The 27,749-nt window shown below is 44.0% G+C and overlaps 2 protein-coding genes across 2 annotated transcripts; both read right to left on the minus strand.

Annotated features, from left to right (window-relative positions):
• Nucleotides 1-6,215: 6,215 nt before the first annotated feature.
• LOC141134871 (olfactory receptor 5AR1-like) lies at nucleotides 6,216-7,157 on the minus strand. Its single transcript, XM_073624303.1, has one exon. The coding sequence runs from the start codon at nucleotides 7,155-7,157 to the stop codon at nucleotides 6,216-6,218; it is 942 nt and encodes a 313-aa protein (XP_073480404.1).
• Nucleotides 7,158-25,711: 18,554 nt separating this feature from the next.
• On the minus strand, nucleotides 25,712-26,653 carry LOC141134872 (olfactory receptor 5AR1-like). Its single transcript, XM_073624305.1, has one exon. The coding sequence runs from the start codon at nucleotides 26,651-26,653 to the stop codon at nucleotides 25,712-25,714; it is 942 nt and encodes a 313-aa protein (XP_073480406.1).
• Between the last annotated feature and the right edge of the window lie 1,096 nt (nucleotides 26,654-27,749).

Here is a 27,749-nt window from a genome sequence, read left to right on the forward strand (position 1 = left end):
TGCTAATTTTAAAGGCTTATATGCAAGTTATTGTCATAAAAAGTGTTTGGGGACCTGGGTCCTGCCCCAGGGGACATGGATCAATGCAAAAAAAAAAGTTTTAAAAACGGCCGTTTTTTCAGGAGCAGTGATTTTAATAATGCTTAAAGTGAAACAATAAAAGTGTAATATCCCTTTAAATTTCGTACCTGGGAGGGTATCTATAGTATGCCTGTAAAGTGGCGCATGTTTCCCGTGTTTAGAACAGTCTGACAGCAAAATGACATTTCAAAGGAAAAAAAATAATTTAAAACTACTCGCGGCTATTAATGAATTGCTGGTCCGACAATACACATAAAAGTTCATTGATAAAAACGGCATGGGAATTCCCCACAGGGGAACCCCGAACCAAAGTTAAAAAAAAATGACGTGGGAGTCCCCCTAAATTCCATACCAGGCCCTTCAGGTCTGGTATGGATATTAAGGGGAACCCCGGCCAAAATGTTAAAAAAAATGGCATGGGGTCCCCCTCAAAATCTATACCAGACCCTTAAGGACAAAGAATTGTCAAAAACTGTCTCTTGTCATTTTTAACATTTTTGACACTTTTTTTGTGAAATGGTAGGCCATTTCACACAGGGGAGGGCCGGGATCTGGGAGTCCCCTTGTTAAAGGGGGCTTCCAGATTCCGATTAGCCCCCCGCCCACAGATCCCCACAACCACGGGCAAGGGTTGTGGGGATGAGGCCCTTGTCCCCATCAACATAGGGACAAGGTGTTGTGGGGGGCTACCCCAAAGCACCCTCCCAATTTTGAGGGCATGTGGCCTGGTACGGTTCAGGAGGGGGGGCGCTCTCTCGTCTCCCCCTCTTTTCCTGCCAGGTTGCGTGCTCGGATAAGGGTCTGGTATGGATTTTTGGTGGGACCCCACGCCATTTTTTTTTAACATTTTGGCCAGGGTTCCCCTTAATAGACATACCAGACCTGAAGGGCCTGGTATGGAGTTTAGGGGGACCCCCCACGTCATTTTTTTTTTTTAATTTTGGTTCGGGGTTCCCCTGTGGGGAACTTTTATGTATATTGTCAGACCAACAATTCATTAATAGCCGCGAGTAGTTTTAAATTACTTTTTTCCTTTGAAATGTCATTTTGCTGTCAGACTGTTCTAAACACGGGAAACATGCGCCCCTTTACAGGCATACTATAGACACCCCCCAGGTACAAAATTTAAAGGAATATTACACTTTTATTGTTTGACTTTAAGCATTATTAAAATCACTGCTCCCGAAAAACGTCCGTTTTTAAAACTTTTTTTTGCATTGATCCATGTCCCCTGGGGCAGGACCCAGGTCCCCAAACACTTTTTATGACAATACCATGAATATAAGCCTTTAAAATTAACACTTTTGATTTCTCCCACAGACTTTTAAAGTGTGTTCTGCGGCTTTCGAATTTGCCGCGAACACCCCAAATTGTTTGCTGTTCAGCGAACTGGCGAACAGCCGATGTTCGAGTCGAACATGAGTTCGACTCGAACTTGAAGCTCATCCCTAGCTGTAAGTAATGTCCCTGATTTTTTTATTTCATTTCATTCAGGCCAATTACACTGTTCAATGTCATGCTACCTAATTTTTAGTGGTAGCAATGAGAGAAGGCCTCTCGGTCACCAAGGTGGTATCCTGTTGGGTGTGGGGAAGATATTTTGCCTCTAAAGTGGCTGTAGGCCACTATATATGAATCAGCCAGTTCTGAAAGTAGGGTCAGGATTTCTGACACCAGCTCATCATCCCAATACAGCGTGTCCAAATACTACATGACAGTGGTGTTTGGACAGGGGCTATATAACCCCTTTGTCTGTGGTTCTATAGGGCCAGGGCATGCAATTTTATATCAGCATGCAGTTAATTGCTCTTACTATCAGAAACAATTACTGTATTTATCAGCGTATAACACGCGCCGGCGTATAACACGCACCCCAAGTTTAGGAGGGAATTTTAATGAAAAAAACTTTTAGGAGGGAAGTTTAAGGAAAAAAAACTTACATTAAAATGCCCATCAATGCAGAGTTATCAGTGTCCATTGCAGCCTTGTCAGTGCAGCTTTGCCCCAGTGCAGCCTTGTCAGTGCAGCTTTGCCCCAGTGCAGCCTTGTCAGTGCAGCTTTGCCCCAGTGCAGCCTTGTCAGTGCAGCTTTGCCCCAGTGCAGCCTTGTCAGTGCAGTCTTGCCCCAGTGCAGCCTTGTCAGTGCAGCTTTGCCCCAGTGCAGCCTTGTCAGTGCAGTCTTGCCCCAGTGCAGCCTTGTCAGTGCAGCTTTGCCCCAGTGCAGCCTTGTCAGTGCAGCTTTGCCCCAGTGCAGCCTTGTCAGTGCAGTCTTGCCCCAGTGGTCATTTCAGCCTTGCCCCCAGTGTCCATTACAGATTTAAATATGGCGCTGCTGAGATCACAGTGACTGGGCGGAGCCGAGATACACATAGCCAAGTGTGCTCGACTCTTCTCAGCACTGCTCACAGTCACGCCCAGTCCCGCTCTATGATGGACATAACACAGGTCCAATGGCAGGACTGGGCGTGACTGTGAGCGGCGCCGAGAAGAGTCGAGTACACTCGGCTATGTGTATCTTGGCTCCGCCCAGTCACTGTGATCTCGGCGGCGCTCGTTCTGCTCCGCCGAGTCCCTGCGAACTTTGTGGTGCCATTTTTAAATCTACACGCTATGTGTATGTCGGCGGCGATCGCGGCGATCACCCCGATCGATCAAAATTAGCGGTGATCGGCGTATAACATGCACCCACGAATTTCCCCTGATTTTAAGGGGAAAAAAGTGCGTGTTATACGCCGATAAATTACGGTATCTCTCAGGAACAAATATTTTCTATCATATGAGGGATAAAACATATTCCTTCTGATCTAAGAAAATGGTGGTGATCACAGACTGGGTGTTGTCAGTGCACTGGTCCAAATTATTTGGTGGAGGGGGGATTATGGTGTGGGCTTCTTTTTCAGGGGTTGGGCTTGGCCCCTTAGTTCCAGTGAAGGGAACTCCTAAGGTTTCAGCATACCAAGACATGTTTTACAATTTCATGCTCCCAACTTTGTGGTTTGTTTGGGGATGGCCCCTTCCTGTTCCAACATGACTGCGCACCAGTGCACAAAGCAAGGTTCATGAAGACATGGATGAGCGAGTTTGGGGTGGAGGAACTTGACTGGCCTGCACAAAGTCCTGACCTCAACCCGATCAAACACCTTTGGGATGAATTAGAGCGGAGACTGCGTGCCAGGCCTTCTCTTCCAACATCAGTGCCTGACCTCACAAATGTTCTTCTGGAAGAATGGTCAAAACATTCACATAGACACACTCCTAAACCTTAATTAATTTAATACATTTTGGAATAAGACTGTAACATAACAAAATGTGGAAAAAGTGAAGCACTGTGAATACTTTCCGGATGCACTATATATTGCTTTGCAGCTGCCACTTGGCTTTGAGCACTTTTATACCATAGGGGTTTATTTACTAAAGTGCAGGATTAGTCACACTTTTGCAGAGAAACCAATCAGCTTCTAACCTCAGCTTGTTCAAGTAAGTTTTGATAATAAAACCTGGAAGCTGATTGGTTTCTATGCAGAGGTGTGACTGATTTTGCACTCTTTAGCTTTAGTAAATAAACCCCATAAGACTGTTACTTAGCTTAAGGTCTACCACCATTCACAATTTTTTCTTTAGCTCCATTCTGTAGGTGAAATTTTCCAAACAAAAAAAATTTTACATTTTTTTATTAATTTATATTTTTTTTGTGGAGGCGTATTGATGGTAGTTTACTTGATTTCATTCTTTGTATTTTTTCCCTTTTTTTGTGTGTATTTGGACACTATTGGTGCACCTAGAACAGGTGCAGGTACTCTCTTCCACCGACTTACCTCTGAGCATCGTCCCTTGTCTCCGCCCCCATTCACCTCTTAGTACCACTCATTTTAGAGAATACAGAGCCAGGTATCATTTTGTGGTGTTAAATCATTTGTATGAAATTGGTTAATAATAATAGATCCCCCCAGCAACAATAGACCCTCCCCCCAGGAACAAAATACACCCCCCAGCAACAATACATCCCCCCAGCAACAATAGATCTGCCCCAGCGACATAAGACCCCTGCTGGCAATAATAGATCCCCCAGCAGGCATCATCAATAGACCCCCCCCCCAACAATACAAGAAACCCAAGAAGAAATGACCCCCCATCTGAAACCATAGATCCATAGACCCCCTGCAACACTCCACTTCCCAGCTACAACAGATCCCCAGCATACAGCATTAATAGATCCTTCCCCCCTCAACAGCGGATTCCCCTAACAACATACCAACCCCAGAACAAACGTTTCCCCACTGGGAACAATAGATCACCTGCAACAGTAGATCCCCCCAGCAACAATCGACTTCCTCAGCAACACTGCAACCCCAGCTACAATGGATCCCCAGCAGCCAGCATCAATAGACCATCCCTCCTCAACAGTGGATCCCCCCAACAACAGAAGGACCCCAAAACAAAAGATCCCACATCGGCAACAATAGATACCCTGCAATGGTAGATCTCTCCAGCAACAATTGACTCCCCCAGCAACAGTACAACTCCCAGCTACAATATATCCCCAGCAGTCAGCATCAATAGACCCTCCAGCATACCCCAGCCCCCTTTACCAGTACATCTTTGCTGGTGGTGCTGGAACTGCGTTTCTCTGCATTCCTGCTGAAAAAATGACTTGGATGTACTGTTTTGTAGATCTTTTATTTTACTTTTCACTTTGTGTTCTGTCTGTTCTATTTCTTTCTGTGAACCGCCCCCCCCCCCATAAAATAATGAGGCTAGAGGCAAAGCTCATTACCCTTTTTGGGTTTGCTAGAAGATAGGCTTTAATGCGCACTCATAGGATTGCCCAAAATAAGCTGATCCCATTCATATGTATAGCGCTGGTAGATTTTAATCTAGGTAGATAGGTAAATCTAGTGGGTCACTTATTAAAGGAAGTTATATTTGCCTCTGTTCCAGCTTGGCTGACGTTGCGTGTAGTTTTTACACTGTGCCGGTGGGTGTCGTTGTCGCCATGGGCCAGTGTTGGAAAAGCAACGTGTTGAAGTGTATGAGTGCGCCTCTGTCCCGGAGATAACTCGGTGGAGGTGGTCCTCCGAGTTGCATTCTAGGAGAGGGTATTTATGGGACAGACGCCATGTTCTAGGGTTCGTTTTCAGCCACCTGTTGGCCCTCCTGTCCGACAGGTATGTGTTAAAAGTACGACCTTGTGGTCCTCCGTTCCGGAGGCCCACGTCGCTGCGGCATGTGGGTGGGCCCAGAAGCCTGTCTGGGGCCTACCACAGCAGCAGAGGAATGGTCCTGAGCTGTCTATCCTGAGTGAAGAAGCTGGACAGCCGAGAAGATCCCAGGGGAGGACCCGTCATGGAAGGATCATGCAGAGTGCTGGTCTGGAGAGGGGCCTGGTAACTCGAGTGGAGGACGTAACCTGAAGTAATCCTACTGCATAGTACTGCCGGGTTGGCTTAAAGGTTCAAGTACAGTACTGTGTCTGACATTCGTCACAAACCAATACATCCTGTGGCAGAGGATCGTACGGGTTTCATTTCAAACAAGTCTGTGGCAGAGACTTTTGTTCATGCTACATACTGGCTGCTAGGCAAGTGAGAGAGGCCTATCCAGGCGGGCAAAGATTCAGTCCCACAAGGGGGTGACTATTCAACTACAAGTGTACAATTCCAAAGAGCGCTCTAAAGAATAATAAAGAAAGGTATTTGAGCTTCCCTGCAGCTTTCCTTCTGCCTCTTTCCTGCTACTTCCTTTATTTGTTCATTAAAGCATTAGAAAACCTACTCAAGTGTTTGGTGCTTATATCGTCCAGAGGTAAACTCAACGGAACCCTAGACCCGATGCCGGTGAAACAGAGGTATCGAGAGTGAAGGTAACAAGCCCGCTTTAAACCAGTAGCTCCACCGAGAGTTATTGCTACATATGAATATCTATACAATTTTTTATTTTGTATTCCAGGAAACTTATGTTAAGAAAAATACATTGTCTGTCCAGCTCATTCTAGTTTTCTGGTTTTCTAGGACTTCAAAACTTTGAGTCACTGACCAACAAGCATGCAGCCGGTGAAGTCACAACTTTCTTACAACACAGGTTTCTGTTGACCACATCTTGAACTAGGTACGTTGAAGCTGGATAGGAGTCATGCTGTCAGATACGTTTATTGGGACTTTTCTGCACCAATCTTATGATGACCCTTTTCACCTCTTGATTCCTTAAGCTGTAAATAAGAGGATTCAGCATTGGTGTGACCACCGCATAGAAGACAGAAGCCACTTTGTCTTGTTTCTCCTGGCCACTGGAGGATGGATGAAGATAAGTACAGAAAACTGTAACATAGAAGATGGTAGCACACATAAGATGTGAGGAGCAGGTGCTAAATGCTTTCTTCCTGCCAGCCGAAGACTTTATCCGTAAGATGGAAGATATAATGAGAGTGTAAGAGACCAGAATGGTTGTAAGAGAACTTAAGGTAAAAAAACACACAAAGAATAGGGTAATGTAGGTGCAGGTTTGGGGTTCAGAACAGGACAACCTGACCACTGGAGAGATATCACAGTAAAAATGGTCTACAAGGTTTGATTGACAGTATTCAAGACTGAAGAGGCAACCGGTCTGTGCTGATGAGTGCCCAAAGCCAACAGAAACAGTAAGAAGGACAAGACCAAGACATTTCTTCATTGTCATTATTAGGATGTAGTGTAAAGGGTGGCAGATAGCGACATATCGGTCATACGCCATGATTGAAAGGACAAAGACCTCTATACTAGCCAGAGCAACATAAAAGTAGAATTGAAGGGCACAACCAATGAATGAAATTAATTTCTTGTCAGACAGGAGATCAAAAAACATTTTGGGAGTTACAACTGAGGAGTAGAAGAGGTCCACCATAGAGAGATAGCTCAAGAAGTAGTACATCGGGGTGTGAAGGCTGGGCGAAATTTGTACAACTGCAACCATTCCAATGTTTCCGCATATGGTAATCATGTAGACAAGCAAAAAAAAGATGAAGAGGTACGGGGCAAATTCTCTGTCGTCAGTTAGACCAGAAAATTCAAACACCATCACTTGTGTCTTGTTGGCGTTGTTCATAGGCTTTTTGCTCTGTGACGACTGAAATAAACATATTAGTTGTGATCTACTGACAAGTTACACAAACTGGATATGTTTGTCTTACAGGACATCTAGTCAAGGGCATAGCTACAGATCATAGGATCCTTTACCAAAATCTTGGTGGGGCCCCCTCAGCAAACTCCCTACTGTTATTTATCCTTAGTATGTCTAAGTCCAGGAAAGGGAGCAGAAGAGCTGTCAAAAAAGTCAGTACATTACTTGGGACCACTGAGACTTCACAGCCTGGGGACTGTTTTAGGTATACAGGGTAATTTCAGTGCTGGCCAGGATAACCAGAAGCTCTGAGGGCAAGAAATCTGCCATGCTATGGCAACCAAACAATCTCCTCTTACTACATGGTCTGAAAAAGGTATGTGGTTAGCAACAACTGTTCTGAAGCCTCCTTTTCTACATCTGACGTCAGCTCGGGAGTATAGGGCCAGTGTCATGAATATGAATGAGCTTAGTGTTCAGTCCGAACATCAGTTTGGACCAGACACTGGCTGCTAGGATGTTCGTTTACGGGTCTGGCCTTGACTAGTGTGATAGCTTACAGCTGTCAATGGTTGCTAAGGAAGCAGCATCCGCTGTGTCCTTACCTACCACTGATGTCAACCGGCCAATTCACTTACATGGCTGGGAATCCCTGCCCAGTTAAGCAAATGAGCGGGGAATGCAGCCTTACAGCATTGCCTAAATATGGCCACATGGCCATATTTGGGCAATGATGTCCTCACTTATCCAGCTGTCAATAGTTGTAAAAGCAGAGGCTGCTTGCACCTGTTACTTCCTAACAAACCACTGTCGTCCCCTGGCTCTTTCACTGACATGGCTCAGAATCCCTGGACACATAAGCAAATTGGCAGGGAATGGGGTCTTACATCATTGCCTAAATATGGCCACATACAATGTCCCCATTCAGGGGGGGGTGGGGGGTTCCTTATCCCTCGTCAACCTTGTTTGTTTGTTTGGATGGAGGAATCTTTAAAGTTTTTTGTGTATGACCAGCATTAGGCTACAGCTATAGCAGAGACTCTGCCAATCCATAAATGGCCATTATCAGTGGCTGACAGGCCACCAAATGCTGCCATTCATAAAAAGTATGGGTATGCATGCCCTTCCACTGTCTGTCTTTCACTGTCATTTGTCTTCTTTATTAAAGACTTAATTGTCTTATTAGTTCCCACAATGCCTTCTTTGCTCCCCCATGCCTCCTCCGTTCCTTCAAAGCTTCATCCAGTCATCTGATGTATAAAATATGCAGCCGCTCAGTAGTAGCATAAACACAACAGTTTTTATTTTTCTGAGCCCCTGTAAAATTGTTAGTGCTCCCTGCAAAGGAGACAGGTCATACCCACCTCTCCTGCCCCCTGCTCCCTGATCTTTGCTTTATTGAAGAAATAGAACTCCTTGAAAAATCCTCAGGAGCTAACACTTACCTACACCAAAAATCTGATGCTTCAGTCCATGGCACAGGAATTGGGGGAACTCAAAAGAAGTAAAGAATTCTGGCGATAAAATTCATCTTAATTGCACATATTCTTCCAACCCGAGAACCACTGGGAAAATTTCACCTCCTCAAATCATCAATGCATACAATGAGGGAAACAATTTGTTACCATAAAGCGTACCTAAACCCAAGAACAAACATTTTTAATAGCTGAAGAAAGCTCAAAATACAGTGCCTTTAAAAGGTATTCATACCCCTTGAAATTTCCCACATTTTATCATGTTACAACCAAAAACATAAATGTATTTTATTGGGATTTTTATGTGATAGACCAACACAAAGTGGCACATCATTGTGAAGTGGAAGGAAAATGATAAATGGCTTTCAAATTGTTTTACAAAAAAAATCTGAAAAGTGTGGCGTGCATTTTTATTCAGCCCCCTTTAATCTGATAACCTTAACTAAAATCTAGTGGAACCAATTGCCTTCACCAAGTCACCTAATAAGTAAATAGAGTCCACCTGTGTGTAATTTAATCTCAGTATAAATACAGCTGTTCTGTGAAGCCCTACAAGGTTTGTTAGAGAACCTTATTGAACAAACAGCATTGTGAAGGCCAAAGAACACACCAGACAGTTTAGGGATAAAGTTTTCGAGAAATTTAAACCAGGGTTAGGTTATAAAAAATATCACTAGCTTTGGACATCTCACAGAGCACTGTTCAATCCATCATCCAAAAATCGAAAGAGTATGGCACAACTGCAAACCTACCAAGACATGGTTGTCCACCTAAACTGACAGGCCGGGCAAGGAGAGCATTAATCAGAGAAGCAGCCAAGAGGCCCATGGTAACTCTGGAGGAGCTGCAGAGATCCACAGCTCAGGTGAGAGAATCTGTCCACAGGACAACTATTAGTCGTGCACTTCACAAATCTGTTGTAGCGCTCTGGGGTTTAGTCAGGGAGCTCCTCGCCGCATTCCTTGTCAGAAGTAGCTACTGTAGTTAATTATTAGGGATCCATTGACTTCTCCGTAAGTTGGCCTGGTTGTACTTTCCTCTTCTACCACCAGGTGGCCGGGCACTTGGAGGTATTAGATTGAGAAGGACAACTCAAGATCAGGTTATGGGTATATGGGGTATCTCAGCCAATTGGCAGGGATTTTGTTGAATCCTTTGGCCTGCTCTGAGAGCCTATATCTTCGGGTGAGGTCAGGTGATTCAGGTTCTGGTGTGCCACCCAGACCACTGTCTGGGTGGATGGGTGTCATCTGCCCCGGGCAGCTAGGCCAGAGATTGGACCTATCCCAGAGGCATCAGGCTGCTAGGCTGTGTGAGGGCCTATCCAGAGTAAGAGGGCAGCGCAGGGTTGGGACTGCAGCTTGCAGTCCAACCAAAAATGACGGTTCTGCTGACTGGAGAACCTGCCGTGGTCAGAGGTAGAAGGGAAGCTGTCGCCACTAAGGGACCAATCACCCTTACCAGGGACCACAGTGAGTAACTGAAGCAAGTACTGGAGCAGTATTCTCACCGAACGGGCACGGTGGGGAATCTGGAAACTTCAGACGATGATCAAGTCAGGGACCCAACCAGTGGAGGTGACGCTTGCAGAGCAGCCTTGTGTGCCAAGCTAGGGACCCAGCCAGTCAACAGGGGTGAAGCTTGAAGTTATCCGAAGTGCCAAGCTAGGGATAGGTTAGCCTCAGGATCTCTTGGTTCCGTTATGGACGTTCAATATTCGCCATTGATGAAGTCACATGTTGTGATGAAACGTGCGTAGGGATTGGCCGGAAGTCAGGAGACAGGAAGTGATGCAAGGAGCGTGTTTGATACATGGATACACACAGATAAGCTTGTTTTTATCTTTTTAAATGTAAGAGGCAACTTGGCATTTCTAATAAACTGTATTATCTTTACATATTACATTATGGGAGGCCTGTTTTCTTTTATTTCTTTTAATGGCGAATATTGAACGTCCATAACGGAACCACGAGATCCTGAGGCTAACCAAGCTGTCAGCAGGGAGAAAGTATATTCAACAGATCGTGAACCACGTCCATAACCATCCACACGGACATCGATTGAAAACACGGACGATATATAGGCGATTCCATCTCAGGATACCGATCTAAAGCTAATTGTTCTCCATCTGGAGGTAAGAGCTCTGGGCGCATTACGTGACTATCTAGTCACAAAGATTAACATCAATTTCACAACATAATTGTTTAGAAGATTCACCAGGATTATGGACACTTATGATTATTGTCACTAATTTATCACTTTGATTTGGACTTTTTTTGATGTATACACACTCATTTTCGATTTCAATTACTGTGTTTACTTTTTTACTAATGATTTGGATTATTTCACCTCAGTACTAATGTGTTCGAAGTCTGCACAGATCACTTTTATTGTTATTTACCCTTTTTTGTGTTTAAGTGTACACTTTAGATCTTGCAGTAATTTCACTGACTTGATATCAAAAGGAATACTTTTCACTTTTGTGGGCATTGGAAAGATCACCCCCTTACAGATAGCTAAAAAGAGAATTGTTGAAAGTAGTTACCTATCTGAGAGGCAGAGGTTGCTCATTGCTCAAGGAATCCCTAGAAACCTCAGGAGGAACCCTAGTTGATCTATGAAGTGACTTTTACCAGGTTGGGCTTCACCCATTTGGAGGTAATAGCTGGTTGTTCCTTGGGATAATTGGTAATGAAGCTCAGATTAAAAATATATGAGTATGTTATTATTTTGTTATCAAGTTATATCATTCACAACAAATTCTTTGATGTTTAATAATAAAGCACCTTTTTAGTATATAGTATCTCAACTGTAAAATGAGTTTATATGAATGCCCTCCATTACATTAATCTACATAAGGAATCGGGGTGGGGGTTCTGTTTTGGTCTCTTACCTGACTGAGATATCATTGACATGTAGGATCTATGTATCTTCCAATTTCTGTCTGCATGGAGCTGTTTATATAATAAACCCAATTATCCGAGAAAATAATTGCCTTCTTCTTCAGGGACCATCATTATTATTATTCACAAAGAAACCAATTACTACATACGTCCCTTGGTATCATTATGTCACGGGTGATGTTATAATGTATGCAAACCCCAACGCTGAATTTCCCTTATTTTCTCCCTTTGGGTCTGTTAAATATACCATAGAAAGCTCTTTGTTATATCTGTTCCAGAAATGTGAAAAAGAGCCATTGATCCTGCCAGAAACCATGCCAGCTGATAACTTCCTGTGCCCCACGCCTGTGCTGGCTTTTATCAATTACATTGTTTCCTGTGGTTTCTGTGGACTTCAGAAAACTCTCACCACGTTATGGATATAACAAAAGAGTGGTGGTGTTCTGTAGTACTGTCCTGGGGTGAGAATGCTGCTCCTCCACATAGATACGCTAGGAGAGGAAGTGTGTTACTGGCAGAATCAAAAAGAAAAGCCTAAATAAAACTAATGCCACCACCAAATCCAAGAATGGGCAGTCTGCAATATATTATATTTATGTCCTTAGTTTTACACTTTAATTGGAAAAAGGCCCTGCCAATTAGCTGATCTAATATACAGTTTATTGTCAAAAGTATTGGGACGCCTGTCTTTACATGCACATGACCTTTAACCTCCCTGGCCTTATGATTATTTCGGATTTTAGGTGCTGAAAGCGGTACAATTATTTTGCATGGAAATTTGGCGTTTTATATTGTAGGTCTGTAATTCTTAACAATAACACACTTAAATCTGTCCAAACAAGAGTCTAGTAGATATCCCGGGTATGATAAAGTTTGAAACACAAAAACATAAATTATAATATAATAAATAAAAATAAATAATTAAAAAAAAAATTAATAATAAAATAAATTTCCCCACGATTCACTATCGCTCAATTCTGCAAGTGTTCTAATTTACTATCGCTGTTTTCTAGCTGGTCTAAAGCCACTTTTGATGTAAAAGGACACTTTTTGGTTGCTATGGACAATCTCCAGTTTCCAGGCAGAAAGAACAGTATATGTAACATAAAACTGCATGCAGGGCATTGGACAAAGCACTGGGGACAAAAGGGATGTGAAATAATTTCATACAGTACTGTAATCTGTAAGGTTACAGTACTGTATGTGTTATGATTTTACACTTTTTTGAATTTGCTGCCAGGCTCCGCCCCCGTGCGTCGCGCCGCTCGCAGGGAACAGAGCCTGGCACGGAGAGGCTTCGGAGGAGGACGGAGCCCGCAGACACAGCGGGGACATCGCAGGATCCCGGGGACAAGGTAAGTAAGGCCACACCAGGATCCTGCGATGTAATCCCGAGTGTGGCTCGGGGTTACCGCTAATGGTCCTGAATTTTAACCCCGAGCCACACTCGGGAAAACTGCCAGGGAGGTTAATGGCATCCCAGTCTTATGCCCCGTACACACGGTCGGATTTTCCGATGGGCAATGTCCGATCGGAGCGTGTTGTCGGAAATTCCGACCGTGTGTGGGCGCCATCGAACATTTTCCATCGGATTTTCCGACATACAAAGTTGGACAGCAGGAGATAAAATTTTCCGACAACAAAATCCGATCGCATCAATTCCGACCGTGTGTGGCCTGTTCCGACGCACAAAGTGCCACGCATGCTCAGAAGAAATTCCAACACGGGACAGCTCGTTCTGGTAAACTTAGCGTTCGCAATGGATACAGCACTTTCGTCACGCTGCAATGTTAAAAATGGTTTAATACAGCGCACTCTGTTCTTCTTTATAATGTGACAAGAATTAAGTCGTTTTGCTGCTCGTATTCACACACACTTCTCACAAACTTTTATTTGTGTTTTTTTAGTGGGATTCCCTGAATATATTGTTATTAGTTGTCACATCTGACAGTTTGATATTTTTTAATTTTTTTATATTTTGGATTTTAAGCCTTTTTTTTTATTTAATGTTTGTATTTTTTCCAAGGCTGATCTTTGTTCAATGTCATTTTTATTTTTACTCCAGAATATTTTTGGGTGTGTTTTGTGTGTCAAGTTACCCCAACACCATTGATATCTTTTATTATTTAATCTCAAGGAGATTGTTTGTTGTTGGTGTCCCTTGTTCATTTCACATTGTATATTTGAAATGTACCTGAATCCTCACAAACAAACTGTCCTTTTTGAAGTAAAACACATAGGAGAGTATAATTCAAAACAAAAATCCTTTATTAAGGGATCAGAACCAAACAAAGAGGAAGGCAACACTGGATCAACAAGAGAAATTAGCGAAGCCTGGGACCCCCACGGCAGACATCAATTCTTCAACATCAAAATTGGTGGCCTGAGGAGTCCATATGTAAGGGAGGGCAGTCTGGTCCGGGATTCACAGAGACTTGGATAGCAGCAGATGACATCTGTGTCCCCAGGCTGTGGTACCACAAGAGGCTGCATTTTTTGGCCCAACAGACTGGATCCAGGGTCCTCACTGTCTGGTCTTCCTTTCACGCTTCATTCCCGGCTGTGGCTGTGCAGTTGGAGATGTGGCAGGAGGAGGAGTAGGACCTGGAGGAGGAGTAGGACCTGCAGGAGGAGGAGGAGGACCATCCCAAAGCTGTGTGTGAGGTGTAATTTGGCCCCTCATACCTTTCGCCAGAGCCTCCGATATGAGGGCCTCACACATGGCTTTTTGGCCCTCCTCCATCCTCTGCATTTTATAGGCTATGAATGCAGCAATGTTCTCCTGCCTGGTGTGTGGTGCTCCCAGGACCTCTGTAGCCCTCCAAAAGAATCTGATAGCCGCCTCCTCTAGGCCACTCGTCCTACTGCCACTTTCTGTTTTCAGGTGTAGGGGAGGGACCTTGATATCAGCCAGCCGGCTCGGCCCGGCCACCTCCTGGCTGAGACTTCCCTGTGTATGAAAAAGGGACATAGTTGTAATGTTTTGCATCATCAATCACAATCCTTAATTAGTACTCCCAACTAACAAATAGTTCACATCATTGATTGGACAAGCAGAAATATTTAGAGGAATGCTATACCTGGCTCAATCTGGGCTCCTCCACATGCGGCCTGGAAGGCCCAGGTTGGGCGTCCGAAGCCTCAGCCGGGGGGGAAGGAAGTGTGGAAGGAAGACTGGAGAGGGATGGCCTGGGTTCAGTCTGGCCTGCCAGAAAGTGCAGCCTGTTGTAGTACAACATCCTGGGGACATAGATGTCACCTGCTGCTCCGGATCTCTGTGAATCCAGGACTTTATTGCGCTCCCTCAGATATGTGCTCCTCAGGCCACCAATGAAAATCTTTAAATAAGTGATGTCTGCCGTGGGGATCACCTGCTTCACAATTTCACACAATTGCTCCAGTGCTGCCTTCCTCTTTGCTTGGTTCTTGTAATGGGGGTGTTTAATCTCCCACAGACAGGGCAGCTCCCTTAGCATCTCTATGAATACTGAAATGAAGTCCTTATCTTTGAGTACCATATCCATGTTCACTGCAAGACACAACACAAGACAAAGCCTAATGTCACACTAAACTCTCCTAATCTTGTTACAATATAGGCCTCAATCTAGAAGCAGTATAGGCACAAGTTTGTCTCTTACCTTCGTTCTTACGATCGGCGCATCCAATGCTCCTTCCTCCGCTCACAGATCAAACGTAATACGCACGCGTGTTACGCTTTATATACACTGCGCATGCGTGTAACTCCGCCCACCCCTGACGTTCTTTCTAGTGTATTCCCCGCCCCTTTTCGTTTGGCGCAGTGGGGGAAGAGCATGATGGCGGACATACAGCAGATGCGGGCTAATTGTAGCAACGAGGAGGAGGAGGAGGAAAGGGCGGATCCAGGCACGTCCCGATCCAGAAGGAGACGTTTTAAGGCCACAAATATGTCGTTTGGGGAGATGTTGGAGATGGTCGACATCATGAGGAAGTCCGACTATGATGGAAAATATGGGCCTTACCCCAACCCGAACATCCGAAAGGCCAAGATCATGGCGAAAGTGGTCAGGAGTCTACAGCGGAATTTCGGGGTACGAAGGTCTAAAGATCAGCTCAGGAAGCGGTGGTCGGACCTGAAGTTGAGAGAGCCAGAGCAGTACCGAAAGATCCGGAGAGTGCTGCAAAAAAGTAAGTAGTTGTGCTGTGTTCCTATTCTTTCTGTCTTTATTACGTTCGTTCTGCTCCATATGCTTTTATTAGTTGTAACGTTTCAAAAGGTCAACTTTAATGTTCATGGGCACATTATTCGTTCGTATCAAACATTTTTCTTTCGGCCTCTAGAACACCATTGTTTAGGCCATATGCATTTTCACACATTTTTGGGGGCCTACTTGGATGCCAAATATTTGTTTGTGTAGATGGGTTTGTTACTAGAATGAAATGCAAACTAGATTGTGTGTAAGGAGAGGACACTGAGCAGCTGTTTTCACATCTGGACACTGGAGCACTAGTGTGGGACCCCAGAACACCATTTTTATTAGGGGGCCACACAGGTGCTCCAGTGTATACTATAGGGGGGGCTACATCTGTGAAGCTTGTACCAAACAGGTAAAGTATTACAGCTTGACAAAGGGCAATAAAAAATATACATCTTGGAACTCTGCTAAAATAGACAATTGTACCCCACTTCCGAGCAATGTTTCCTATTTCTAGTTCTGCCATCAAATATCTGTGTGCTAAGTATACCATTTTTGTTTTACATAGGGGAGAAAAGACTCGGACACCCCTCATCCCAGGAGACCAGAGACCCCCCCCCCCTCTGGAAGAAGGGGAAATACCAACACAAGAAGAAGAGCAGGAGGAAGAAGAAGACGTGGTGGAGATTGGCACCACAACAGGTGAGTGTCTGCGACCACAGGCTCAGGTAAAAGAGATGGATGGTGGCAGATTTTTGAGACCTTTTTTTTTTGTTCTTTATCTGTTTTTAGGTGATCGTGATCCAGAACGCTTTACCATCTATAAGTGCCCAGATACTGATCGGGGAGATCATGGGGTGTAATCTCCAATTGCAAAACATCCAGCAACAAATCAGTGATGTTATTAAAAAAAATAATAACATCATTGATGTTTTGGGGCGAATTTAAACCCCACAAAATCACCTGTTTTATCGTACCAAAATTTTTTCAATGTTTAGAAAAGCCAAATTTGGAGGATGCACACAATGTGCCAACATGTGCTATCTGCCATCACGGGAGATCAATGGACGCGTTTTGGGGGTGCAACCCCTTCCTCAATTATAAAGTAGCGTTGAGGAAGGGCTTGCTCCCCCAAAACACGTCCCTTGATCCCCCCTGATGGCAGATAGCACATGTTGACATTCGTAAATTGGTGTACATCTTCCAAATTTGGCTTTTCCAGGGGTGATTTCCCCCCATCTGAACGCTATATCAAACACAGTTCCTAAATACTCATGTCTGATATAGCCTTCAGGTTTTACCATATGTGAACTTTGTAAGTTCAAGTTTTTTGGCTTTCTTGTTGGTTTTACACAGGCCTGTTTTATCTGAAATGGATATTTCGATTTTTGATAATGCTACTGCAAACATTGTTATACAACAAACATGTTGGTTTGTTTTAAAAACCTTTGGGAAATGCACATGTTATTGTGCAGGTATAAAAAAGTGCCTTACTCAAGAATGTGTGGATTATTGTCTCAACACTACAACACTTTTGGGGTGATGTAATTGCTGTTTTATGCAAAAATTGGGGTTATTTCCTAAGGGCAAATCCTCTTTGCACTACAAGTGCAGGTTCAGTGCAGTTGCAAGTGCACTTGTAGTGAAATGTGTTTTTGCATTTAGGAAGTACCAGCCAACACTGTTTTTTATAAGGTTACCCAATCACGACATTTTCTGCACTCAACACATTTCTGTCAGGGTCAGCTAAAACAAACACAAGCAGTAAATGTCCACAAAGAATTTCTTTTGGTTGTTTTTTATTTGAAAAAGGTGTCACAGATTGTCTGGCATATTGATAGCCCCCCTACCCACAAAGAACTCCAGGTAGCGTAACCGGACATCACGGGCATTCAGGGAGGGCAAGCTAGGACGGCCACTTTCAAGTGCCGTCAGTGTTGATGGATTAGGGATTCCGGCCTCAGGCCCAACTGAGCCAGCATAGTTGGCTGAATGTTTTCTTAAAAAATTATGGAGAACACAGCAGGCAAGTATTATATGGTTCAGTTTATACTCCGCCATATGGATGGGTGTCAGAAATAATCGGAACCGGCTGGCCAGGATTCCAAATGTGTTCTCCACCACTCTTCGGGCTCTGGCCAGCCGGTAATTAAAAACCCTCTGTTCCGGGGTGAGGGTCCTCATCGGGAATGGCCGCATCAGGTGGTCCCCCAGCGCAAATGCTTCATCAGCAACAAACACAAATGGGAGACCTTCAACATTGTCCTCTGGAGGTGGCAAGTCCAAGCTGCCATTCTGGAGACGCCTGTAGAACTCCATCTGGGCGATCACTCCACCATCAGACATCCGGCCATTCTTCCCCACGTCCACATACAAGAACTCGTAATTAGCCGTCACCACCGCCAACATCACTATACTATTAAACCCCTTGTAATTATAATAGTACGACCCCGAGTTGGGTGGTGGGACGATGTGGACGTGTTTCCCATCAATTGCCCCTCCGCAGTTAGGAAAGTCCCACCGCTGGGCAAAGTGGGAGGCCACAGTCTGCCATTCCTGTGGCGTTGAAGGAAACTGTTGAGGAAAAAAAAATAAACATTACTATTTTTTCACAGAAACATGGCAAGCAGATTATACACAAACATTATGGGGCAACCTCCAGATAGCATTTACTAAGGGGAATTTAACAACAACAAAGTATAAGGTACACCTATCATATTCCCCCTCCCCCCCTCTCATGGGCCATTTCTAACATTATAGGGGGGGGGAACTCTTGGACAGGTAACCCTCTTCACTTCATTGAGAGATGAATGCCTAAATAATGGGTCTTACTTGGAACAGCCCCTCCTTAGTTACACTATTGGCAGCCCACTGGACAGGTAATAATACAAAGATATAAATACACACTGTACACATTTGAGGACATTTGGACATTCTGCTATTACCTATCAAGATAATAATAGGATACAAAAACTTTAAACAGTACCATTGGAAAGTATACAGGCAGGCCCTTGCACTACATGCTTTGGGTAATTCAGCCATAAATCTGACCACAAAAGAGATGGGTATAGTGTGTATGGGTTTGGCAAAGTCAGCAGATAGATGATTGAAGATAGAGAATTGGGATCAGCTGACTTAGCAGTTGGGGGAGGGAGGGTTACTAAAAATTATTTGGGGACACCACAAAAAAAAGCCTCTGGCACTCTGCCTGAATTTAAATCAAAAATAACATTACCAAACATTTTAGGGGTTGTTTGGTATAAAGCACTACTATGGAGCTGATAAAATACATTGTTAAGTGACTACATGAGGTGAATATAGGGCAGGAGACACCATGCTGGGGAGGTTATTGAAGGGCAAATATGTATGAAGGACCTTAAATAATAATTACATAAAAATCCAGCATGCATGAGGACAAAGGGGACATTCACAGCATATTACAAGCATGGTAATTAGGGAATGAGGAAAGAAATACAATATATTATCAAACATTAAAGACAATAAAATGTGATATAAAAGGATAAAAATCTTACCTTCATATACTCCTTCTGCAGGACCTGTATGATGGCAGAACAGGTCTCTGGGATAATGATCCCCAGAGCCTGGGGGGAGATGCCTGTCGAGAACTTCAAGTCCTGCAGACTTCTCCCTGTGGCCAAATACCGCAAGGTAGCGACCAACCTCTGCTCCGGAGTGATGGCTTGCCTCATGCAGGTATCCTGCCTGCTAATATAGGGGGTCAGCGAAGCCAACAAACGGTGAAACACGGGGTCCGTCATCCTGAGAAAGTTCCTGAAATCATCAGGATTATTCTCACGGATCTCACGGAGCAAAGGCATATGAGAGAACTGGTCACGCTGAAGCAACCAATTCTTGGTCCATGAACTCCTCCCCACCCTGTTCATGGACTGGACTTGTGTCAAGATCAGGACCCCAACACCAAGCCCCCGCACAGCACGAACTCTACGAGGAGTACGCATACGAAACATGGCTAGAAAACGGTCGGCTGCTCAGAACGAAGTAACAGAACGCACTGAAGAACAGCAAGGCCTGTGAAGAGCGACCTGAAAAACAGCAACGAGCGGGCAAGATCGCACAGAAAACTCCGATACGAACTGACTGCACGCACTGAAGAGCAGATACAAACCCACAAGCACAAACTGAACGTCAGAAAACGATCTGAAAGCCATGAGTCTGAAAAAGCGCAAATCGTCTCTCACCAAACTTTTACTAACACGAGATTAGCAAAAGGAGCCCAAAGGGTGCCGCGCTTGGTTCTGAACCGGCCTTTTCTAGTCTCGTCGTACGTGGTGTACGTCACCGCGTTCTTGGCGATTGGAAATTCCGACAACTTTGTGCGATCGTGTGTACACAAAACAAGTTTGAGCCAACATCCGTCGGAAAAAATCCTAGGATTTTGTTGTCGGAATGTCCGAACAAAGTCCGACCGTGTGTACGGGGCATTAGTCCGTAGGGTTCAATATTGAGTTGGTCCACCCTTTGCAGCTATAACAGCTTCAACTCTTCTGGGAAGGCTGTCCACAAGGTTTAGGAGTGTATCTATGGGAATGTTTGACCATTCTTCCAGAAGTGCATTTGTGAGATCAGGCACTGATTTTGAACAAGAAGGCCTGGCTTGCAGTCTCAACTCTAATTTATCTCAAAGGTGTTCTATTGGGTGGAGGTCAGGACTCTGTGCAGGCCAGTCAAGTTCCTCCACCCCAAACTCCCTCATCCATGTCTTTATGGACCTTGCTTTGTGCACTGGTGCGCAGTCATGTTGGAACAGGAAGGGGCCACCCCCAAACTGTTCCCACAAAGTTTTGAGCATGAAATTGTCCAGAATGTCTTGGTATGCTGACGCCTTAAGTGTTCCCTTCACTGGAACTAAGGGGCAAAGCCCAACCCCTGAAAAACAACCCCACACCATAATCCCCGCTCTACCAAATGAGTGAGGCACATTCTCGGGAAGGCGTCATATGATGTCCTCCCAGAACAATAGGGTTCCCGCCCATCCGTCATTTTACAATGAAGCTGGTGAGAAGCAGTTAAAGTAGAACTATAAGCAAATTTTTTTTTTTTTTGGATAGAGTAAGGGAGGGTTATAACCCCTGTCAGATTTTTTTTCACCATCTTTCATTGCGGAGATTTCCCTTCAGTTTCAGTTCCTGTCCCATAGCCAAGTGGGAGGAAATCACTGCAAATTAGAAATCCCTTGGGAACCCCAAAGTCACTAGAACTAGTGTCCCCATTGGAAGATTTCCCCTCTATTACTTTTCTGGGAACAACCCAAAATGTAGGATTTTCTTTAAATTTCACTTTCAATGATAATGGTAAACAGAACATATAGAGATGGTGAATCTCCCTAGTGGGGGAACAGACAGCAATAAAACCTGATAGGCATTTTAACCCCTCTCCACTCTATCCAAAATAAATATAAAAAGTTTTGCCTTTAGTTATACTTTAAAAAAGTGGCATTGGCCTCAACCTGGTGCAGCTTTCTGCAATATTAAACACTGCCCACAACTGATGCCAGGAGAAGAGGAAATGGAACTCAGAATATCAAGTTGACTGGCCAGAAGACTATGGAAAACGGAGTTAAGAGTAGGGTTTTAAGTGCAATTGCTGGAGTTCTGGTGGGAATTGGGTTCCATGGACCCCACTTTGCTCATGGCACTGTAAACTTTATATCAAGTGGATAAACCCCTGGTCCATGACATGGCCCATCCCCGTTGCCTGCTGGCTTTCTTGCTCCCTTTTCCCTTATTCCTCCTCCCCCCACAATATCCCTTCTTCATTCCTCCCCAATTCATCATTACACCTTCCCTTCCCTCCCCTCCCGTGATGTCAGAAGGGGACATATAAGCCTTCAAAATGGGCACTTTTGATTTTTCCTGTTTGGCTCCCATAGATTTCAACGGGATTCGCCGTTCGGGTTAGAACTTTTCCCTTGTTCAGGAGTTTTGCTGCGAACGGAGCAGGCAGGTTTTTGGCCCATCCCTAGTCTTTATATATGTTTCCTTCCTCTAATACTCTATCCCTAATCACTGCTCTTAAACCTTAAATTCCTTCTATTAACCCTCACTCACCTTCTTCTTAGTCCCATTTTTTTCACTTTTTGAGAGATAAACAGTTTAAATTGATTTTAGTATTTAGACCCTTGGGTGTCTATGTATTACATATATAAATCAGTTCAATTTCTTTCCTGGATATTCCTTTTTTCCATGTTTATTTATTTTCAGTTTCCAGTAAGTTTACTTACTGACCAGATTAAACTATCTGGGGTCCCCTTAAAGATATTTAGCGAAATGAGCAGATAAATCATGGTCTGATTTTATATATATTTCTTACTTGGTCTTTGATTCTCTCCTTCAATTTTCTCGTTGTTCTGCTATATACTGTTTGCCATGTGGGCATTCCAGCAAAAAAAATCACAAACCTTGTATTGGTATTGTGTCCATGTCGCTGCCTGGGTGATGTGGACACTTAGGAGTCAATTTATAAAAAAACAATCGCTATGTAAATGCCTACTAATAATGACAGTAATGTGTCTATTAGGTTTATTTTTTATGATCATCAGCTCTATCATCTAGTGGCCATAATGTAAAAAAGGGAAAAGATAAAAACTCGATTAAAGTGGGGTTCCACTCAAAAAAAAAAAAAAACTACATGAAAAATCCTAAAAGAAAATACAAAAAAACATTTGAAAATTTTTTTTTTTTTTACTTACCTCTAAATGCCTGTTGCTAGGGGGTCCCTCGTAGTCTGCCTCTTCCAGTGCCTGGGCTGGTGACATCACTTCCCCCTCGGCACAGGAAGGGCTCAGCTCTGCTCCCTCCCTCCTGTCAATCTGGAACCCATTACAGGTCCCAGGTGACTGAGCGGCCAATCACGGCGCACGGCGCCGCTCGCGCATGCGCAGTGGGTGCCAGGCTGTGAAGCCACAGCCCGGCGCCCACAGTTGCAATGCTGGCACCGCTGAACAGAGGGGGAGACGAGCGGGGCTTCGATCCCTCGCATTGCTGGACCCCGGGACAGGTAAGTGTCCAATTAAAAGTCAGCAGCTGCAGTATTTGTAGCTGCTGACTTTTAATTTTTTTTTTTTTGACTGGAACTCCTCTTTAAGGCTCTAATAATTAAGGAATCATATAATATGTTGGACCTGGGAGACAACTTGGCCCTGTATTCTTATGTAAACATATCCTTTATCCATATCCAAAATAGAAAACCAACAACTACCTCAATGCAAAGCCACAATTAAAATCATAATTGGCCAATTATTAAAAAAAAAGAAACTCCAGCAGCTCCAGAACCGAACAAAAAAAGGAAGTCCCTCTAAATATGTTCTTTAGAGTTCCTTAGAGGTCTCCTTAAAATCTCAACGCAACCTCCAGAGGTAGGTAGGTACAATCCCTCCAAGGAAGGGGAACACAGTGATCTCATGTATCTACCTCCAGTACTATGCATAGAAATGTCCCAAAATAGGATACAGGGTGACCACATGTCACATACCGTATATACTCGAGTATAAGTCGAGTTTTTCAGCACATTTTTTTGTGCTGAAAGTGCCCCCCTCTACTTATACTGGAGTCAAGCACTTTTCTGCAGCAAAAAATTTCATTTTCCGAATCGAATTTGGGGCCCCGTATCTCAGGGCCACTTGGTGCTAGGAACCCCAAATTTGGTGTGCAAACCCAGTGGAACTGGTGCCATAACATATCCAAAGCTGGGGTTCCTAGCACTAAGTGGCGCTGAGATACGGGGCCCCAAAATAGGTTCGGAAAATGTCATTGTCTGCTGCAGAAATTTTCTGAACCGATTTTGGGGGCCCTGTATCTCGGGGCCAGTTAGTGCTAGAAATCCCAGCTTTGGATATTTTATGGTGCTAGTTCCTCTGGCTTTGCACACCAAATTTGGGGTTCCTAGCCCTAAGTGGCCCCGAGACACGGGGACCCAAAGTCGGTCAACTGTGTCCATCTGAAGCAATGTCATTTCGGGACCCTTTGGGTTCAGAGGCCCCAAATTTTGGCTGCAGCTAGGGGGCATCTAGGAACCCTTAACTACCGAGCTTGAAGTTCGGGGGACCTATAGATGCAAATGGGCACAGTGGGGCTGCAAATGGGCATTGTTGACCCTCTTTTTCCACTTACAGTAGCTGTGCATTTCTCACCCTCGTCTTATACTCGGGTCAATAATTTTTTCCCATTTTTTTGTGGTAAATTAGGGCCTCGACTTACACTCGGATTGACCTATACTCGAGTATATATGGTATTCCAATTTTCTTTCACTTTGGTTCTGTGCATGGAAATCTGAAACGTAACAAACCAAGTCCAAAAACGTCAGCTTGAATCTGACCCCGTGTTGCAGAAATGTACTCCATTTAAGTAGGCAACGCTGAAAGACTCCAAAGGAAATGCTTTTATGTTTCAGAGGTATGATAACCTAATTTTCTCTTTTTTTACATACAGTATATATAAATATTGAAGAAGATCTGAAAGCCAGTGGCCATAATGTACTATTTTCCTGAAAAACCTCAATCAGGAGAATACCGCATTATGGCCACTAGATGGAGCTAATAAACATAATAGACATGGAAAATTGACCCATTTTTGATCTTGAGGGGAAACCCCACGCCAAAATACGGACCCATAATGCCCAGGGCGGTGACGTAAAAAAGGGATGCGTTCTTCGGGTGATGTCACTGTGCTGCCACGCCCCATAGTCATAAGAACTGTCAGACACCGGCGGGAGCCTTTTATCAGGTTGGCGGCAGCAGCGATGGCCATCGTGATTGACGTTGGAGCTACCACGTGGACATTATTCATTTTTAATAAAAGACTTGTCAAAAACTGCCTCCTGTTTTTTTTTCCACTTCCACTTTTTTTTCCACTGTTTTTTTTGGGTGAATGGGTAGGGGTCCCCACTGCCCCAAAGCACCCGCCCCCCATGTTGAAGGCATGTGGCCTGGTATGGTTCAGGAGGGGGGGTGGGGGCTCTCACTCGTGCCCCACTTTCCTGGCCTGTCAGACTGCATTTTTGGATAAAGGGTCTAGTATGGATTTGGGGGGGGGGTCCCAAGCAGTTTTTTTTTTTTGGCATGGGGTTCCCCTCAAGATCCATACCAGACCCAAGGGGCCTGGTATGGATATTGGTGGGACCTCACACCGATTTTTTTTTTTCAATCAATTTTGCTTTGCTAACATTGCCTCTGAGCACATGTCGCATGTCACAAGTCGGATCAGTTAAGATGCTGATCCGACTTGGGTGCGACTTCCATTATATTCTATGAGCTGAAATCGCACCCAAGTTGGACCAAAGTAGTGCAGCAACCTTTTCAAAAGTCGGACCAGTTAAGACGGCTCTCATAGGGAAACATTTATTTTACATGTCATGCAACTTGTGCTCTCAAAGTCGGAGCGCTTGTCACACCAGTGTGAACTGGGCCTTAGTGTTGGCTGTCAATCCATGAGGTCCTCTGAAGACCACAGCAGCTGATAACATCATAAAGAAGGATTTATGTACTGCAGCACTAATTCCACTGGTCATGACTTCCAGAAGTGGCGGTGGTAACTGATATTGCTAGTGCATGTCGATGACTATAAAAGAGTTTCAAAAGGTATTTCTTTTTAAAAAAAAACTGGACGGGCGATGGAGGGATGGGATTGGGGGGGGTTAATTAGAGGGGATTACATTTTTAAACATTGCTTGGAAATTAGCTTTAATGTGCACTCACAAAATTACCTAATATAAGCTGATCCTATTTCTTTAAATATCTATACAACTTTATATTTTATTTTCCAGGAAACCTATCCTGTATAAAAATACACTGGCTAAATACATTGACGGTCTAATTCTAGACCATCTTTCTCTGGCTTCAGTCATTGACCCACAAGCATACAGCCAGTGAAGTCAGAAGTCTCTCAACACAGGTTTCCATTGTCCACATCTTAAACTAGGTACACTTAAGATGGATAGGAATCACACTATCATATAGGTTCTTTAGGACTTTCCTTCACCAGTCTTTTGATGACCTTTTTCACCTCTTGGTTCCTCAGGCTGTAGATAAGAGGATTCAACATTGGGGTCACCACCGCGTAGAAGACAGAAGCCACCAAGTCTTGTTTCTTGAGGGCAGCGGAGGATGGATGAAGATAGGTGAAGAAAACTGTAACATAGAAGATGGTAACACACATGAGATGGGAGGAGCAGGTGCTGAACGCTTTCCTCCTGCCAGCTGTAGATTTTATCCGTATGATAGAAGAAATGATGAGGGTGTAGGAGACCAGGATGGTTGTCATTGAAGTTAAGGTACAAAAACACACAAAGAAAAGGCTGATGATGGTGCAGGTATGGGTTTCCGAACAGGACAAGTTAACCACTGGAGAGAGATCGCAGAAAAAATGGTCTACAATGTTTGATTGACAGTATTTGAGACTGAAGATGCAACTGGTCTGTGCCGATGACTGCAAAAACCCAACAAAAAAGGTGGGAAGGACAAGACCAAGACATTTCTTCATGGTTATTATTAGGACATAGTGTAGAGGGTGGCAAATGGCAACATATCGGTCATACGCCATGATTGAAAGGACAAAGACCTCCACAGTGGCTAGAGCAACATAGAAGTAGAACTGAAGGGCGCAACCAATGAATGTGATGATTTTCTTGTCAGACAGAAGATCGGACAACATTTTGGGGGTAACAACTGAGGAATAGAGTAGGTCCACCACAGAGAGGTAGCTCAAGAAGTAGTACATCGGGGTGTGAAGGCTGGGCGAGATTTGAACAACAGCAATTATTCCAATATTTCCGCATATGGTTATTATGTAAACAAGCAAAAAGAAGATGAAGAGGAAAGGTGCAAATTCTCTGTCATCAGTTAGACCAGAAAGTTCAAAGACAATTACTTGCGTCTTGTTGGCGTTGTTCATGGGCTTTTTGCCTCTGTGATGATTGAAACAAACATAATTGTAGGCAGGTGAAAATACTGTCATATATGCTTTTCATTCAAAGTTACTGTGTGGCAATGTAACGGGTTAGCTTGCTGTGGTGTGTCTGCCATTTGGCCTGTTGTGGGTTCCATAGTTGGGGTATTTAAGTGTAAAGGGTTCGTTCTTAGAGCTCTTCTTGGGAGATTAGTCATGCGAAGGAGAGAGACCACAGAGATATGTAGCGTTACACTGAAGAGGGTCCCCCATTGGTGGGACTCTGAACAGGACTGTTATTATGTGAAACACTGACAGATGGGAACTATTACAAGCTAAAAGGTATGAGACACCACAGCAGAGCCCTAAAAAATTCTTACCAACTTGAACAACAAATTTGGTTCTCACATTTATATTATGCATGTCCTTGCACCAGGATTGTATTGCTTCAGGGCACGCCCCCTGAAGACGTCAGCATGACGAAACGCTGTGTTGGGGAGGGCATGCAGAAAGTGACGTCATCCTGCTACGTACACCTGGAAGTCTGAGGGAGTAAGCAGAGCTTGGGTTGTTAGGAGACCTGTAACGGCAGAGCTGGTACAATCCTGGTGGAAGGTCATGCACAATATAATATGAGTGGCAAATTTATTGTTTTTAGTGGATTGATTTTAATAAAAAAGAAGGGTTTACACTATAAGGCCTTTCTCTTTTTATATGGTGGTATCCATCCCTATGTGTGGAGTATATTGAGAGGAGAGACAGCAGCAGCGGTCTGGGGGGGATCCCCTCCCTTAAAAGGGGAGAAGCACTCTATGACCCATAAATAGAAAAAAAGTTCAGGATCGTCTGGTGAGTTTCTTATATGGAGGTGATCACACATTAGAGATTTCTTCATAACGCATGGAATTAAGGATTAAGGACAGTGAGCACTTGGTTTTATTCCTGAAAGCATAGCACAAGACACTTTGGGACTTTTTTTGAAGCACATTATGTTTATGCAACGCACTTAATGTTCTTTTTTTTTTTAAACCTGAGATCCTAGCAATTAAATCATATATGCAAGAGAACCATGAGAATGGCTTCATCTACTCCTCCTCCTTCC

The sequence above is a fragment of the Aquarana catesbeiana genome, linkage group LG03 (genome assembly GCF_042186555.1).
Source record: "Aquarana catesbeiana isolate 2022-GZ linkage group LG03, ASM4218655v1, whole genome shotgun sequence".
Taxonomy (NCBI): domain Eukaryota; kingdom Metazoa; phylum Chordata; class Amphibia; order Anura; family Ranidae; genus Aquarana; species Aquarana catesbeiana.